The 16,041-nt window shown below is 41.6% G+C and overlaps 2 protein-coding genes, 1 long non-coding RNA gene and 1 other non-coding gene across 9 annotated transcripts in view; all 4 read right to left on the bottom strand.

Moving 5' to 3' along the window:
• Positions 1-53: 53 nt before the first annotated feature.
• On the bottom strand, positions 54-3,883 carry gng13a (guanine nucleotide binding protein (G protein), gamma 13a). Of its 5 annotated transcripts, XM_040147403.1 has the most exons (4): positions 3,465-3,594; positions 3,068-3,226; positions 517-624; positions 54-354 (listed from the first exon to the last, which is right to left on the bottom strand). In XM_040147403.1, the coding sequence occupies exons 2-4, from the start codon at positions 3,091-3,093 to the stop codon at positions 249-251; spliced, it is 240 nt and encodes a 79-aa protein (XP_040003337.1). In that variant the 5' UTR covers positions 3,094-3,226; positions 3,465-3,594; the 3' UTR covers positions 54-248. The 5 variants fall into 5 exon arrangements, with proteins under 5 accessions (XP_040003337.1, XP_040003341.1, XP_040003339.1 ...); XM_040147407.1 differs by lacking the exon at positions 3,068-3,226 and having other exon boundaries at positions 3,477-3,883; XM_040147405.1 differs by lacking the exon at positions 3,068-3,226 and having other exon boundaries at positions 517-621.
• A 1,500-nt stretch (positions 3,884-5,383) lies between these two features.
• Positions 5,384-8,947, bottom strand: LOC120799771. Of its 2 annotated transcripts, none has more exons than XR_005708880.1 (6): positions 8,687-8,947; positions 7,408-7,504; positions 6,369-6,525; positions 6,060-6,154; positions 5,752-5,838; positions 5,384-5,604 (listed from the first exon to the last, which is right to left on the bottom strand). It is a non-coding gene; the product is annotated as an uncharacterized LOC120799771 (long non-coding RNA). The 2 variants fall into 2 exon arrangements; XR_005708881.1 differs by lacking the exon at positions 8,687-8,947 and adding an exon at positions 8,239-8,459.
• On the bottom strand, positions 6,241-6,329 carry LOC120800996. The gene has a single exon (XR_005709042.1). It is a non-coding gene; the product is annotated as a small nucleolar RNA SNORD60 (small nucleolar RNA).
• A 2,159-nt stretch (positions 8,948-11,106) lies between the features above and the next one.
• Positions 11,107-16,041, bottom strand: part of si:dkeyp-9d4.3 (caskin-1) — a 50,743-nt gene continuing 45,808 nt past the window's right edge. The window contains exon 22 of the mRNA XM_040146604.1: positions 11,107-13,131. Within this exon, the coding sequence (XP_040002538.1) occupies positions 13,035-13,131 (97 nt within the window). The 3' untranslated portion in view covers positions 11,107-13,034. The remainder of the gene's footprint in view (positions 13,132-16,041) is intronic.

Here is a 16,041-nt window from a genome sequence, read left to right on the forward strand (position 1 = left end):
CCGTGCTGTACACTCACACACACACAGTAATCTTCACATAAATTCATAGCATTCAGGAGTGTCCAAATAAATAAACAAGATAATAGCAATATTGTGTGTGTGTGTGTGTGTGTGTGTGTGTGTGTGTGTCTGTGTGAGAGAGAGTGAGTTAGTGCAGAACAACTGAGTGTGGGAGTGCATGATTCTTTCATTTATATGCATCCGTGATAGTGTGTGTGTGTGTGTGTGTGTGTGTGTGTGTGTGACCATTAGAGGATCACACACTTCCCCTTTTCCACCCAGGGGTTTGCTCGCATCAGCTCAGGGTTCAGGAATGGATCTTCACAAACACAACCCTCGATCCACTTCACAAGCCTGCAAATCCAAAACACACCGTCAAGACAAATCTCATACTCTGTAATTAAAGAGATTTTGTGTGTGTGTGTGTGTGTGTGTGTGTGTGTGTGTGTGTGTGTGTGTGTGTGTGTGTGTGTGTGTGTGTGTGTGTGTGTGTGTGTGTGGACAGTACACACTCACTCAGTAACAGTGATAGAGGATTTCTCTCTGTTGATTGCCAGCTGATACTGAAGGCTTTCCACTTCTCTCCTCATCTGTGGGACATCTAACTCCTCCATGATGATACTGCTGTTCGCACACACACACACGACAAAAACACACAACAGATTGAGTAGATGGACGGCTACAGCAAGACTTTAGACACACATCAATCGTTTTGTCTATAAAGGGTCAGAAAATAGTAAAAAAAGAGCCCAAGGTGATGCCTTCTAATGCCTTGTTTTATCCAACTAACTGTCCCAAACTCCAAAATATTCAGTTTACTATCATGTAAGATAAAGAAACATCAATCCCTCACATTTGAGAATCTGCAAACGTTTGGCATTTTTACTTAATCAAATATATACTTTCAATAATTTTTATCAAAAGAGTTTGTCGATTAATTTTCTCATGATCGACAAATTGATTAATCTAATTTGTTGCAACCCTAAATGTCACTATTTGCAGGAAAAGGAGGAAAGAGGAAAGTCTGAGAAATAATAAGTTAATTTGATCTACTTTCTGCTCCACAGAAATGTTGTTTTCTTTCTTTCTTTCTTTCTGTTTTCCTCTGCCGTTAATCACATCACAACCCATAGGCTGGGAACCACTGCTCTGTTTGACAGTATCTGAGAAGTCCTTATAAAGACCAGATGGTCAATACTTTGGAAAGCTTCGCTGAACTTAAGAGGAAGTGGTTGATAGATCATACTGCAAGAAATGTCATATTGATCCACTAGTTGAGACCATATGTGAGTGGTTTTTAATACAAGTGCTCTTATCTTCTGAAGTAAAGTAAAACTTATTCTACTTGAGAATTATATACTCTTATTTTATCCACCACTGCCTTTTTTTTTTTGGCTGGACCGCAACAGCAGCAGGGCCTAGCCCTATAAACACGAATGTCCACGAATGATGACTGAGTTGATGTTACAGAATGTTACACCATTGGTCGGCCGGCTGAGTGGTAGAGTTGCCCCACTGGCCGTTGCTCTTTCAAAATGAATTGGTGCAAACAGTTTCTATTGCGTCATCAGGGGGAGTGTTGACAACTTAGTTCCTTTGTCGCTAGATTGACCGACTTTTCAGATCCCTTTTATTGACTTTTCTTCCAAGAGGCACCTGGCAACTTTCCATGGAAGAGAGTCGCCAGTGTTGCCCCGCCAGCTTGAGGTTCGGGCTCGCCCTCTGCGGGCACACCCCTCTATACGTCTCACTCAACTGACCGCAGGGCAGCTGACAGAGACGCCATGAGCTGTAACTTTCTCTCGGAGTGATCAGTTCACAAGTAAATGCAGCCGAAATCACAGCACGGCCGTTGTCTTTAACTTATGTGTGTGGTGATTTTGTCAGATGACGTCGCGGTTATAAAATCAGGATTTTACCCTTATATATTTTGGCACTATATAATGTATAATTTTCTTATTGTCAGTTTGTCACACAAAAATACCAAAACTAACAAGGCATCGTTCTTTCTCTCAGTACTTGTGGCTCTCAGCCCCAGGCCCGTTCATTCCTACTGAAGTCACAAATCTTTAAAAAGTGGTTGAAATAAATGCAATTTCATTTAAAAAAAAAAAAAAAAAAAAAAAAAGGCTCTGTACACTCCTAAAACAGCTGGGCACTTTAGCTTTCAGCAAACGTTACTCAAACAGGAGTAAATTGTGCATTTCATTATGGACTATTTTCACATTTGGTGCTGTTAAGGTTAAGGTAAGACTTTATTGATCCTCGGGGGATATTCAGGAGCTACCAAGAAGTATTTAAAGTAATTAAAAAAATCATCCCCATGTTTAGCAGCTGCAACATTAAAGTAATGCGCACATAAATGTATTGCTAACTGATCGAGGAATAAAATATACATTACTCCGAAACGCTTATACATTTGTACTTTTACTTCAGTCAAATTTTCAATGCAGGACTTTTACTTGTAACGGTATTTCCACACTGTGGTATTGCTTCTTTTACTTCAGTAAAAGATCCGAGTAATTCCTCCTCCCGGTGGATGGAGTGGAGCGAAAGTAGTGAGTTGTGCCAAATGGAAACACCGAGGGAACCATACAGATGACCTTGAGTACAGCACTTTGTTTTTACATTACAACACCTACGGCGAGTTACCTCAGCTGTCAAATAAATGCGGTGTGGTCAAGTGTCAAACTGCAGCATATGGAAATACAAAAGTAAAATCTTTAGGTATTTATACTCAACTGGAGCACAGCGCTTGAGGGAAATGCACTGTTTTTTTTACATTTCTAATGTTTAAAAAAAAAAAACCTTCAAGTAATCCAACCAAGTGCACTGGCTGCCTTCACTGTCTTCTATTTCTACTTATTGTAAATCCTGCCCCACCCTGCCACAGGCCACATTACAGCAGGGAGAGAGAGAGAGAGAGCCCAGATGAGAGTTCAGGGCAACCATGGATCAGTTCAGTCCTCTCCATTGGAAACTACCCCCCCCTCCCCCCTCCTCCTCCTCCTCCTCCTCGTCACTCATCCTCCTCATCTTTTTAATGGAACTAAGTAGGTCGGCCAACCCGGTGCCTGCTTCCGCCACCAGCATCCATCCCGCTGTGCGTCTCCAGCAGGACAGCTGTTCCGTGCAAAGGCCCGCACATCATTTAATGATTACTTCCTCCATCAAACGCGCTACAGTGACATCAGCTCCATCACTCAGCAGTCCGGGAGATTTCAGGCTGCCGGTCACAAAATTGACAGTGCAGTAAGTCGTTTGTGACATAAACAGTAGTGTGTAGGAGGATACATCGAGTATGGAGGATTCACTATGTGCCTAAAAACAATCAGCTCAAACGCAGACGTATCGTGCTTAAATGTTGATGGAAAGCTTTAACACCCCCCCCCCCCCCCCCACACACACACACACACACACACACAGACACGCACACAAACACACACAAAAACAGCCGCTCTCACCGTCAGGCCTACCGGACAGGTCCGCTGGTCGATTTCGTGTGCAGCCGGCAGATAGAGGATGCAGACTGGGCTTTAACGGCGAGAAGAACCGCTGAGGGTCTGGAGTCGGTGGAGTTGCCTCGGCAGATGAGTCCGGCTCCAGTGCAGGACGAAGAAGGAGAAGACGACGACGACGACAAGGAGGAGGAGTAGGAGTAGGAGGAGTAGGAGACGCGCTGTGTTTGTCGGCCGTTCCGCGGCGCAGGGCACTCCCCTGCGCTCCCTGACTGGTAGCGACTGGATGCGGGATGCGCAGGGCGGAGAAAAGGAGCCCCGCCGCCTCGTTTGACAGTCAAATGAGAGCTAGAGCCGAGGACGCACCTGTATGGAAATCCGGACAAACGCCGGGCCCGAGCAGAGGCAGCAAACACGCAAATGAGGACGCGCTCCGAGGAGAAAACGAGCCGGGGGTTCACTTTCTATTCAGATGACCGGTGATGAAGTCGCGATCTGGGTTAATACGCGGCACATTACCCACACCAGAGTGCCCAAGTAACGCGAGAAAAGTGAGGTTTGGGACGAGGAATTGGCACAGTGAGAGAACCCCGCTTTATTTGGGCTTAATGTTTTTAGATGCTTCAGCCCAGCCAATCACAATAAACACCTGAAGCCACACAACCTCCATCGGACGGTGATCCGTCGCGTTTATCCTGGGTTGGACCCCCAGCGCTGTTATGTCTGCGTTGCAGTGGTGGAAGGACAATTCAGATCCCTTGCTTATGTAAAAGCAGCAAATACCACAATGTAAAAGTACTTCATCGGGCTAGTGTTGCAAGTAAAAGTGTTGCATTCGAAACTCCGCTTGAGTAAAAGTACATTAGTATTGCCAGCAAATCAAGTATTAAAGGTGATAGTACTCGTTATGCAAATCGGCCCCTTTCAGAGTGTTAAATTACAGAGCCCCCATGGTCGAGCTTATGCGCACAAGTTAATTTGTGCTTTAAAAATAAAGATTTTTTTTTTCAGGACTTAAGAGGCTCTTCTGTTTAGTTCTGTTGCAGGAGAAGTTACAACTTCACCATTTGTTTGGGTACATATTGATGAACCCAAACAAATGAGACAGTTCCCTACACACATCGTGCGTAACACCCGCATGTCTGTACAGGGAATTTGATCTACAACAATGCATCATATTTCAGTGTAAGTTTGTTTGGTTATGCTATCATGTATAATAAAAACAACCTCAACTATAGTTATTGCATGTAGAGCAGCTCTGAGTAAAAGTATAGAGTAGCCTGCAATTGAAATACTCAAGTAAAGGACAAGCACCCCTAAACTGCTTAAGTGTAGTACTTGAGTGAATATACTTTCTTTCCACTCCACTGTTAACTCATTACAGAGCTGTATAAGCTAAAGCGTGGTGTGATACCTGAACTAGATTTAAGTTAGTGTCCTGTGAAGCGGTTAAATGTTTGTTTTACACTGTAAATTGGAAACACAGCTTGAAAAGATGCAATTCAAATTTACAACAATCTGAGAAACAAATTAATTCCAATTCATAAAACTTATGTAGAGTATGTGCATATACATAAAATTTATGAGGTCAAAAATGTTGCAGATTGTGCGCCTTCAAGCTGCGGTTGCGCATCTAAAATGGCTAGAAACACGTCTACTTTTGGTGCAGAGAAGGTCAATGTTAACTTTAAGTCTCTGGCAAAGTTTATAAGATTTATTAAAACTCACACCAATTTAAGACCAGCAGGTCTTTTGCCAAATGGAACATAAAATTCCCACCTTTCAGTACAAGTGTTTCCTTAAAGGCAAAACAAACGTACTCCATTCAGTCACATTATGGCTGGTATGTAGTACTATTGGGCAAAAATGCAGCAAATATTACGCAAAATGGTACCAAGGTTTCCCAGTAACATTACAACACACCATTTAGAAGTTAACCAAGTAACTGTTTATTCAAACGACACCAACTTGACAGTGCGATGCAATAGTTTCAACATTATTTTAACACCATGACTGTAGGTTCCATTATTTTGTTCACCACTAAACATGATAAAAATGATAAGTTTCTTCCCTCAGGTTTGTTGTACAGCTCGATGGCAGCACTTTTCTGGACGGTGACAATATTTGCATAAAGTGTTGGGGAACCCTGAAAGAGACAAATGCAGATTAGAATGTGTTACAGGAAAAAAGGAAAATAATCCATGGTAGTCTCATAAAAAGTTAGAATCGGGAGCTGGTAGCTGTCATATGAGGCCTCAGAGAAAAAAAAAAAAATTTGTATACATGGACCTACCATTCAAATGAACCAGATCACCAGTTGCCTGACATCAGCAGGACCATCAGGAGTATTTATTTCCTCTGTGTTGAACCATGACTCTACCTGCAACAGAGAGGGACTCAGTTACAAGTCACAAAGTAACTGCTAGCATCATGTGTACATATATTTACTTAAGGAGCCTCAGGAAAAAAAAAAAGCTAGAATCAGGAGCCGGAGTTCAGCTCTCATAGTAGGTGTCAGAAAAGTTATTTGATTTGTCATCACCGGCTATTTAAAAAAAAAAAAAAAAAGTGTTCAAATTCCAACGTATTATATGGACTCACCAGCTCTCAAACCGAGCCGTGTTCCCCAGGTCAATACGAACTTCGATCCCCTGAAACACATGGGCCTTGGATGTTTGAAGCCTCCTCATTCTTACCTGTAAAGTGGTTTAAAATTTTAAAACACAAGGTTAGAGAAAGGGGGCCATTTCGAGGTGAAGACTGCGCTAATATACTGATAATGGAGCCTCAGAATAAAGTTAGAATCAGGAGCTGCAGTTCAGCTCTCATAGTAGGTGTCAGAAAAGTTTATTTTGTTTGTCGTCACTGGCTGAAACGTAAACGTTTCACGTAACCAAACTAAAGACTCACCAGCTCTCCCACCTGACGAGGTCCCGTTCAACTTGAATCTCAGTACCATCACATCGTCCCTGAGGGATCGAGTTCAGCCAGCTCCAAAGTCTTCACTCTGCTAAACGCAGATCCATCCGACCCTCGGCCTCCCCACCGTCATCTGTTTCTGCTTCAACTGTAAATGGAATATGAATGATTAGACAAAAACATGATAACTTTAAAATCACAGTGGAGACTTCACCTCCCATAGTGCTGCCTGCTTCTTTTTGGAAAAGAAGAAATCAATGATGGATAAGGGTGGTACTGTAGGAGCTGCTTTCCTTGACATTAGAAAGGCTTTTGACAAAGTAAATCATAGGATTCTTATTAATAAACTGATTTGTCGTTTGATTGCCTCAAATGATAGAATCATATTTAAATGGCAAAATACATATGTAAAAGGTTCATTTTCATAAATCCATCATTCTTAACACATGTACTGGTGTCCCACAAGGATCTACTCTTGGACCACTCATATTTAGCCTGTATATTAACAATCTGCATTCTGTTTGTCCAGATTTAGAGATCCAGCTATATGCAGACAACACAGTGAACTATGTATATGGCCGCACAAAATGGCAGGCTGCTTCCAAACCTACATATGCTCACACTTTCTCCACTTCAGACATTTATTACGCAAAGAATGCTTTCAGTAACAAAAAAAAAGCACACACTTTAACGTGCACTGGAAACAAGTTCTGTCCCCGTGACTTAACAAAATATGAACATTAGAATACTAGTGGTCTTTTTCTGCTGCCCTTGCGCTGTCTGTCCTTTGCTCTATTAGCAAAGGAAACTTAACTTATTTAGAACAGACTGTCGCTAACTACTCTTAATCATGTTGCGACACTGACTGTTGGTTGTGTACTGTAGGCTGCCCTTTTAACATCTGGCCAGAGACAACAGATTTGGTTTCATGTCATATGTATCATGTGTTTTACATTATTTAGTTATACCGAGGCAGTCCGTTGTATCCTTCATTTATTCACATTGCAGTTTATGATGCACACTGACTTACATTTACTCTCAGAAGCTGCATCTTCAAGGCGAGTCGTTTTCCGTTTCTTCAAGCAAGTCGTCAGGACTCCAGCTCCAGCATGCTTCCAAGCGAGTGACTGATTACAGAGGAAAAGAACAGAGCTCAGAAATAAATTTAACCTTTACCTCAGCTTTTTAAAATCAGCAATGGGTAAGTTACCTATTTCAGTATTTCATTTCACACATGCAAACACTAACTTTTAGGTGTAATTAAGTGGATCTTTAAACTTACGTTGTTACTATTCCATGTTTAAAAACTTTTAAGCTTTAAAGTGTCTAGAAAGAGACAATATTTAGATGTTTCCTGTTTTTTTTAAAAAGTAACGTCGGTGACCGAACAGACTTAAGTTTTTGCCGTCATTCTTCAGCTCCACATTCACGCGTAGGAGAAAAGTAGACCACATTAACTTTAAAATCTTATGAATTGGATGCATTTTTAAGATCAGCCACCCCTAAAACTTTTACAGCTTTTTGCTGAAATCACAAAACAAAAACATTTTATAAAGTAACGTACTGTCTAAGGAAAACTAGAAAAAAAATATTAGAGAACTTTATAAATGAAATTTAAGACTTAGAAGAAAATTGAAATCAATGCTTTTTAAACCATGCAGATACCCTGATACAAAACATGACATCAGTTTATATAAAATATAATGCATTATTCTAAATTAAACTACCCAAAAGTACATAAGGCAGTAAATACTAGCTCCACCTCAACTAACAAGAATCTTAGACTTGTCACATCTGGGCTAGATTAACAGGGAGGGTGGAAAGACTTATTATCAGATTGATGAAACATTTATTTACTTACAAGTTTAATGCAATGGTTTCTGATGCAGCCAAGGCCTGATAGGTATACATTTTTATTAAAAAAAAAAATATATACATATACGGACCTGCTGTATTAATGTCTGGATGGAGAATACGCAGTGGAATCGCCACTGTTTTGCAGTGCAAATAAAATAAAGGTTTCACGAATTTGAGAGTGTTTTAAACGGCGTTGAGGCTTTAACTGCGACGTCTAACACACTTTCCTTTCACCGCAGCAAAAAAAAAAAAAAAAAAAAAAAAAGCGGACAGTCGGTCGCTCAGTATCGTAACTGGAATTTCTTTCCACGTTCCCCGACGCAGCCGAAGTCGCGTCGTGAGAGAATGGTGTCAGCGCGCCGCTGTCCGGCTCTCGCGCATCGTCCACGTGCTGCCGTTCGGGCCAACATGGCGGCCCGAGGGACTCCGCGCGTTAACTACATGATACTCACTTGTCCTCTCTGACTGAACAGTCAGGCCTCTTCGAGACCAGCTGAACCACTCGGCGACAGAAAGTGGGCGACTCCCGTCTCTCTCTCTCTTCTTTTAACGGTCATGGCGTGAGGGTTGTAGAAGAAACTGGTAACGGTGTAGCCGTGGTCCGTGTCCCCTCACCGAGCCGCGAGTAAAGGACTGGATGTGACCGGAGCGACGAACATATACGGCTCCGGTCCAACGGAGAGTCCCTCCCCTTCCTGTTCTGTGTTCTTCGGACTCTCTGACAGGCGGAGACATCTCTATGGGATTTTCCGACCCACTCTTACTCATGTGCTGGACCGTGCTATCCGAACAGCTCATCATTTTAACAAAGCTGAAATAAAAACGATTTTTCTTCAGCATGGAACAACTACATCTCCCAGGAGTCTTGAGAGTCAGAGTCCCTCTCAAAGCCTCATGGGAACTGTAGTTTTTTGAATGCCGGCGAACTATAGGCCATTCGATCCCATACCAAGTCATACCAGGGCTAGGATCACAGATATCGACACCTATATATGTCATGATTCATAATTCATTCATGAGGTAGGCTACATCTGAAAATATCTGAATTACAACCAAATAATTTGCCAGATATGATGCATTTATTTTTACTATTCTTTTAATCACATGCATGTTTAAACACAGAAGTAAATGAATGTTCAATATGTGAATTCTTACATACACACAGCATAGCATAAATAAATTCACAAATGATATTAACTTTTTTTTTCAACCAGAACAATAATAGGGTAAAGTATAGGGGCTATCAAGGCAGATAGAATTTATTGTCTTATGAAGCTGATAAATTTTTTTTTTTACAATAGTAATTTGAGAAACACAACTCAAACCCTTCAGTTATGTAGAGTAAGTGATTAAACATCAAATGTATGGGCACGGACAAATTGCAGACTGTGCCCTCAAGCTTCAGTTGCAATGGTGAGGAATCAAAATAGCCCAAGACGAGACAGGCAGGTCTTGGAGTCTGGGTTTTACTTAAACCCCATCAGCTTCTTGAATCGGGCCCCTGTACACGTAGCGTTCTCACATTTGTGAACGGCTAATAATGCAGGCAAGCCTTTTTGCACGTTGTCTGGGTTGACACGCATTTTCAACAACTATCTCAAAAGCTCCAAATATAAACCCCTCATTGAAAACAATGCTCTTAACCCAGTATATCACAGGGTAAACAAGGTGTATGACTGGTGATAGGGAGCAATGAGAGTCACTCTACCAATCAGGACGGGTCTTGCATTTTTAGAAATATTTGGGGGTAAAACAATATTGGCCTATTGTCTGATTCGTAAATACACATTTCGTGAAGAATCTCTGGGAGCAGGGTATTTTAGCAGTGATTCGTAATGTGTTGTATGCTGTATGCTTATAGGTGTTAACACTGTCAACCTAGGTGTTTCAGAATATTGTAACAAGTCTACTGGATATGCAATATTAGGATGACACTTTCTCAATGTACCCAAAGTGCTTTATTTCTGCATCCTGGACAGTAATTATTATTTGCGTGTCATTGAGTCAATGCTGGCGCATGATATGGTCAAGAATGTGGTCACTCCCGTCGAATTACTTTCATGTGCAGTTTTGATCTGGAGCGGTTTTTTCTTCGTGGCTTGAGTTAGGCCCTTTAGTTCCAAGCAGGGGGAAATGTTAGAGCGACTGGACTCGATAAAATTTGAGACAAAAGTGAACAGGGCTGCAGCAGGGATTTGAGAAGTACCGAGGTACAGAGTCCAGAAGCTTTAAAAACCCACAAAATTAGATTAAAAAAAATGTATGTATTGAGTTGTCCATTTATGTATTCTGTAAATTATAGTCTAAATGTTTAAAAGCCGTCTTTACAGTGCCAGGTATGTAATTCTGGTTAAAAAAAAGAAAAAAACTCCCTTTCTCTTGATTAATTTTGCCTAAAACTGTCAAAAATTTTAAAAAGAAGGTCTAAAAATATCATAATCAACCTTGAAATACCCCATTGTATGTAATATTTGCGAAATCCTCACATCATTTAACCTCCCAAAATCCCCAAAATATGGCAGATGACATGACACTGTTGCCTGCATGGGGAGCTACAAGGGCTGGCCCTATTTCAAATGGGCCCAAATCAGTCTCCCAACCCAACCTCACTACCAAAGCTATCAAGTGGAGGCTGTTGTCGCAGCAGAACAATGCCGAAGGATTTGGAATGACATGTTCAACAATCACCCACGGGGCGAAATGACTTGGGTGTGATCAAAGTTCGCATTTGTTCAATTCAATTTGTATTTGTTCAAAACTGGGCCCGGTCTAGTGGACGGGTCTACCAATAGTTTCTGACATTTCCTTAGCAGATGAGACGTAAATGAACCACACTCACAGAGTCGTGTAAAGTTTCATTTTATACATTTATTCTGACCACAGCTGTACAGGAATGCATCATCACAGCAGAAACACAACCTAAACCCAACCATGGCACAACAGCCGTCACAACACATCCAGAACTCAACCATAAATGTACAGGCTCAATCAGCTCACCTCAGTTCAACATGTAGAATTACCATCATTATTATCATTATTTTTATCATTCACATAGAACCATCTGTCTCTCAAATATATTTTTGTTTTCAAAGAGCATAAAAATACAAGTAGACTCTTCATCGGGATGAACACTGGTGGTTGATCCACTGTCTGGCCTACATGGGGGACCACTGAAAACTGGGGATCCAAGGAGGAGCAGAGCCAATTTATTACAGCTTACGGGGCGGGGGGGGGGGGGGGGTCTTATATGGGCTCAAACAAGGCTTCTCTATGGTTACAGGAGGACTGGAGACAGAACGATTGATTTCGGGAATCATATAGGACTCACAACTCAACCTATAAGCTACTTTTGACATCACAGACACAAGAGGAGCGAGGGTCTTTGAGGAAAAAGAGAAATTTGGAGCCTAAAACAAGAAAAAAGAGGCAAAAAAAAAAAATCAATTTGAATATATGAAAGAATACTACCAAGGCACAGAGAGATGCAGAGTTGACAGAATAGACACAGGGAGATAAAAAGGGGAGACAAGATGGAAGGTGGGCAGATTAGAGGCAGTTTCACTATCCAACACTAGAGGGAGCTCTAACAGCTCAAATACCCAGGTATATTATAAACTATGTATGTATACTGGATGTACTATATAAAGCATTGAAATATAGGATTATCTTTTAAAAACACTGTTCACTGCAGCAGGACAAAGGGATACACCGCATGAGTGTGCTTGTATATACGTGTCTTTGCGTGTGAAGTTGTGTATGTCAGTCTTTGTAATGTATATGTGTAGATTCATTTCCAAGCAAACCTCCATGGGTGGAGCTAAACACCAACAGAGCAGAACATCAGCGAGATTAAAACCAATGTAGTGTGCCTTTGTTTGTGTCTGTGTGTGTGTGTGTGTGTGTGTGTGTGTGCGTGTGTCTGTGTGAGTGTTTCAAAATTCATGGACACACATCTAGCATATCGTCGTTCTGATCATTTGTATAACTACTGTACGAGTGGGAGGACATTGACATGAGCATCAGCAGGGACTACACACACTCATAACGACAACAACGGCAACAATAACAACAACAGCAACAACAACAACATGAACAGAGACAACACACACAGGTCAGGAAGTCCGGCTAACCACAATCCTCCACTCACACAGAAGAGAAACAGAGGCTACGATTCTTCTGGAAAAATGCATCCTGTTGACATTGCAGGAGTGAGACAGACTCAGAAAGCGGCCTGTCTTTCCATGTGCTTTGAAAAATTCTCTTCCAGCGTCTCATCTGTATGCATCTCGTCTATCTATCTAGCTGTCTATCTGCCTGTCTGTCAGTCAGTATATGTGCTTTATTTTTGCAAGCAATGTGCTTATCTGCCTGTCTCCCTGTCTGACTGAGTTGGCATCTCTGTCCTAGCCAGAGTCTGTAAAGATAAAAGATGAGGAAAATGATTGTGCTTCTCGGTCCACACAGCTGTCTGAGGCCCGGTGGCGGCGGCGGCGACTCGCCAGGTTGCGGAGGTCAGAGGTTGTGTGGGAGCGGCCTCCTCGCATCGGGAGGCGTACTAGGGCTACTGCAGCAGACGAGGAGGACTCCCTCCTCGGTATACTGTACAAGGCTACATGAGAAGCGCTCGCACAGGTGGGACAAACTCTCAAAACACACACACACACACACACACACACACACACACACACACACACAAACTCTCAGAGCGCCAGCATCGAGCCTCGGGAGAGCTTTCTTGACACACCTACACAAGATGGGGGGAGGGAAAGGGCTCGTCGGAAATGAGATTTGGGCGGGAGATCAGTCGAGCATTGCATCCAGTTGGTCTGCCAAGTCGTCAAACATGCTGCCGATGTCGTCCAAGATGGAGACTGTTGCCTTTTTGCTGGAAAGGGAGCTGGGAGTTGGATCCCAAAGAAAGAAAGAAAGAAAGAAAGAAAAAAAAGAGTTTAGTTGATAATGAGGCTGATACATTCACAGTAGATTAGAGATGTTTTTCTCCCATTGTTAGTCTGAATTTGAAAGATTTCTTTTAAATATGGCCCCAATGTTCCTCAACATAGACACACGGGAATCTCCTGGATAATTAACATTACTCAACTAAGTACAATTACTCAAGTACTGAACTTGAGTACAAGTCTGAGGTACTTGAACTTGAGTATTATATACCATTTTCTGATACTTTTATACTTCTGCTCTGCTACATTTCACCAGCAAACATTGTACCTTTTACTCCACCACATTTATCTGACAGCTTTAAGTACTAGTTACTTTTCAGACTCAGATTGTTATTACCAAATATAATCAACAAATGCATTATGTATTTTATATATTATATGCGTAATTATGTATTATTACGGTATAAATGACGCAGCAGTATATAAAGTAGTTAAAATTATCCTCACCTTTACCAGCGGCAACATTAAAGTCATACATACATGAATGCATCAATAATTATAATACAATAATTTAATATATATTATTCTGAAACGGATTATTCTACATAATGAGCAGTTTTACTTTTTGCACTTGAAGTATATTTTGATGCTAATACTTTTGCCCAAGTCAAACTTCTAATGCACGATTTGGATGCACTGTGGTAAAACTACCTTTACTTAGGTGAAAGATCTGAGTTCTTCTTCCACCATTGGCAAACAGTTGCTTATTTACACATCCAGCCGTTACAGAGCAACATTATCAGTCATTTGGAGTTGTGTTTCTGGCAACCTGGAGTACGTCCCCACGAACTCCTGAGGGGAATATCTGGCTCTTTAGCTGCTAAATGCTCCACTATGTTCACCAGCAAGTTGCTAACTGGGTCTGGATGCTGTTGCTGCCCAGCAGTTGTTATTCAGTGGGTTTCTCAAGGCTTTTTTGCTGAAAACAGCTGTTTGCTGCGTGAACCACGCTGAGAGCGATTCCGAAACAGTAAAGCTCAGCGCCAGACGGCTAAACAATGAGCTGAAACTCACAATAAAGCTCCATAAAGCTGGGGGGAGCCGCCGATTCAGGTGTTAATGCTCTTTAGGTTGATAACCAGCACAAAGCCTTTCAAACTGTCGCATTGTTTTCATATTGTCATTTTATACATTCCTTTTATAAAAATGTCTATTATAGCCACTTTAAAGTTATTATCCTAAAAATTTTCCAGGACTCAAACCCCCCCGTTTTTACACTGTTCACAGTCAGCACTACATTAAATGTATTTACATTGAGTAATTATCTCTAGAGATAGTTGCTGTGGGTATTCAATATTTGTTGTGTTATCTATTGTGCCTTATGTTATATGCAGCTACATGTAAGCCAAGAAGAGATCACACTTCACTGATCAGCAGGAATCACAGAAACACAGGACATGACCCCAAAGGTCAAGGAATCAGAAAACAGGCACAAGCCATAAAACCACAAGGCGGGCTTTACGGTACCCCCCATTGGGCTGACTGAGATATACAGCATATAAAAGACACACACATAGAGCTCAAGTCAGATCTCTTCATGGTATTGCTGCTTGTGCAGACCTGATTGATCTCCGCTCTCTGCAGACAGCGAATAAATACTCATACTTATTCAATTGAGTTTCCGTACTTTGTTTCCACATCTGAACTGGGAGACTGTGGCTGAAACAGGTCACAACAATTTTGGGGGCTCGTCCGGGATGTGGTAAATGAAAAGCGGAACATTCGACCTAAAAGAGTTCTTCATGAACAAAAGACTGGGACACAAGCCGGCAACAAAATAAGGTAAGCAGACACCTGTTAAAACAAAATCTGCGTATTGAATATTTTAAAACTGTGTCCTGTCTGACGTATCGTGCAAGAACTCTGCCCAAAAATAAAATACGAGTATAATAAATTAAGATAGAATATAAGTGTGTAAAAGGAAAAGAAGAAAAGTAGACGATAACCGTGGGTGTGGCAAACCCCAACCGCTACTCGACGGAGGGCGGATAGAACTGGGTTCTAAGCTGGGTTAGAGTCCCGGGGATTCGACTCCCGAATTCTATCTAAAATTGCGGAACTTGAATTGAACTTTTGAAGAAAATAGAATTAATAAAGGGTGAAAGGCCCGTAGGTTGAAGTCCTACAAATCGTCTACTATAAAATAGAGGGTGAAAGGCCCGTGAGGTTGAAGTCCTACAAATCGTATACTATAAAACAGAGGGTGAGAGGCCCGTAGGCTGAAGTCCTACAAATACGTGTGTAATAATAATTAATGTGTGTATTTAAACTGTAAAAAAAAAAAAAAAAAAAAAGGGGGTGCGGGAAAATAAAACTCTGCAATCTTAAGTGGAGGTCAGTGTCATAAGCAGTGTCGTAGCGTGAACTGTAAAGCGGACAGAGGAAACCTAACGGTGCTAACACAATCTGTCTGCGTGGAGGGAAAACCTCACGGTGTCAACAAAACCACCGGTTCACAGCTACTCGGGGCAGTTGCTCGGCCGTGGCATACAAACTGTCTGGCTGCTAGGCATTGAACCAATACCGGCTAAATAAACGACACGGTTCGTGAATAAAGCCGAAGAGAACAGAGTTTAGAAATATGGATGGAGAATTTGACAGAGAGATAGAAGATGGAGGATGGAGTCCGGGAGGACTGTGGTTAACACTGCAGGACCAAATGGATAACACCCTCAGGGCCATCGGTTCTACATGCACTCAACACAGCAGGGACAAGAAGGTGAATAAAGCTAAAACAAAACTGAAAGAGTTAATAAAAGAAAAGGGCAAGAACCCCACTGATACAGGATCCCTAGGCAAATTACTATATGAGAAAATAATGGAAGCTAAAACTAAGAAAGATGAGGCTA

This window comes from Xiphias gladius, chromosome 15, assembly GCF_016859285.1.
Source record: "Xiphias gladius isolate SHS-SW01 ecotype Sanya breed wild chromosome 15, ASM1685928v1, whole genome shotgun sequence".
In the NCBI taxonomy this organism is placed as follows: Eukaryota; Metazoa; Chordata; class Actinopteri; order Istiophoriformes; family Xiphiidae; genus Xiphias; species Xiphias gladius.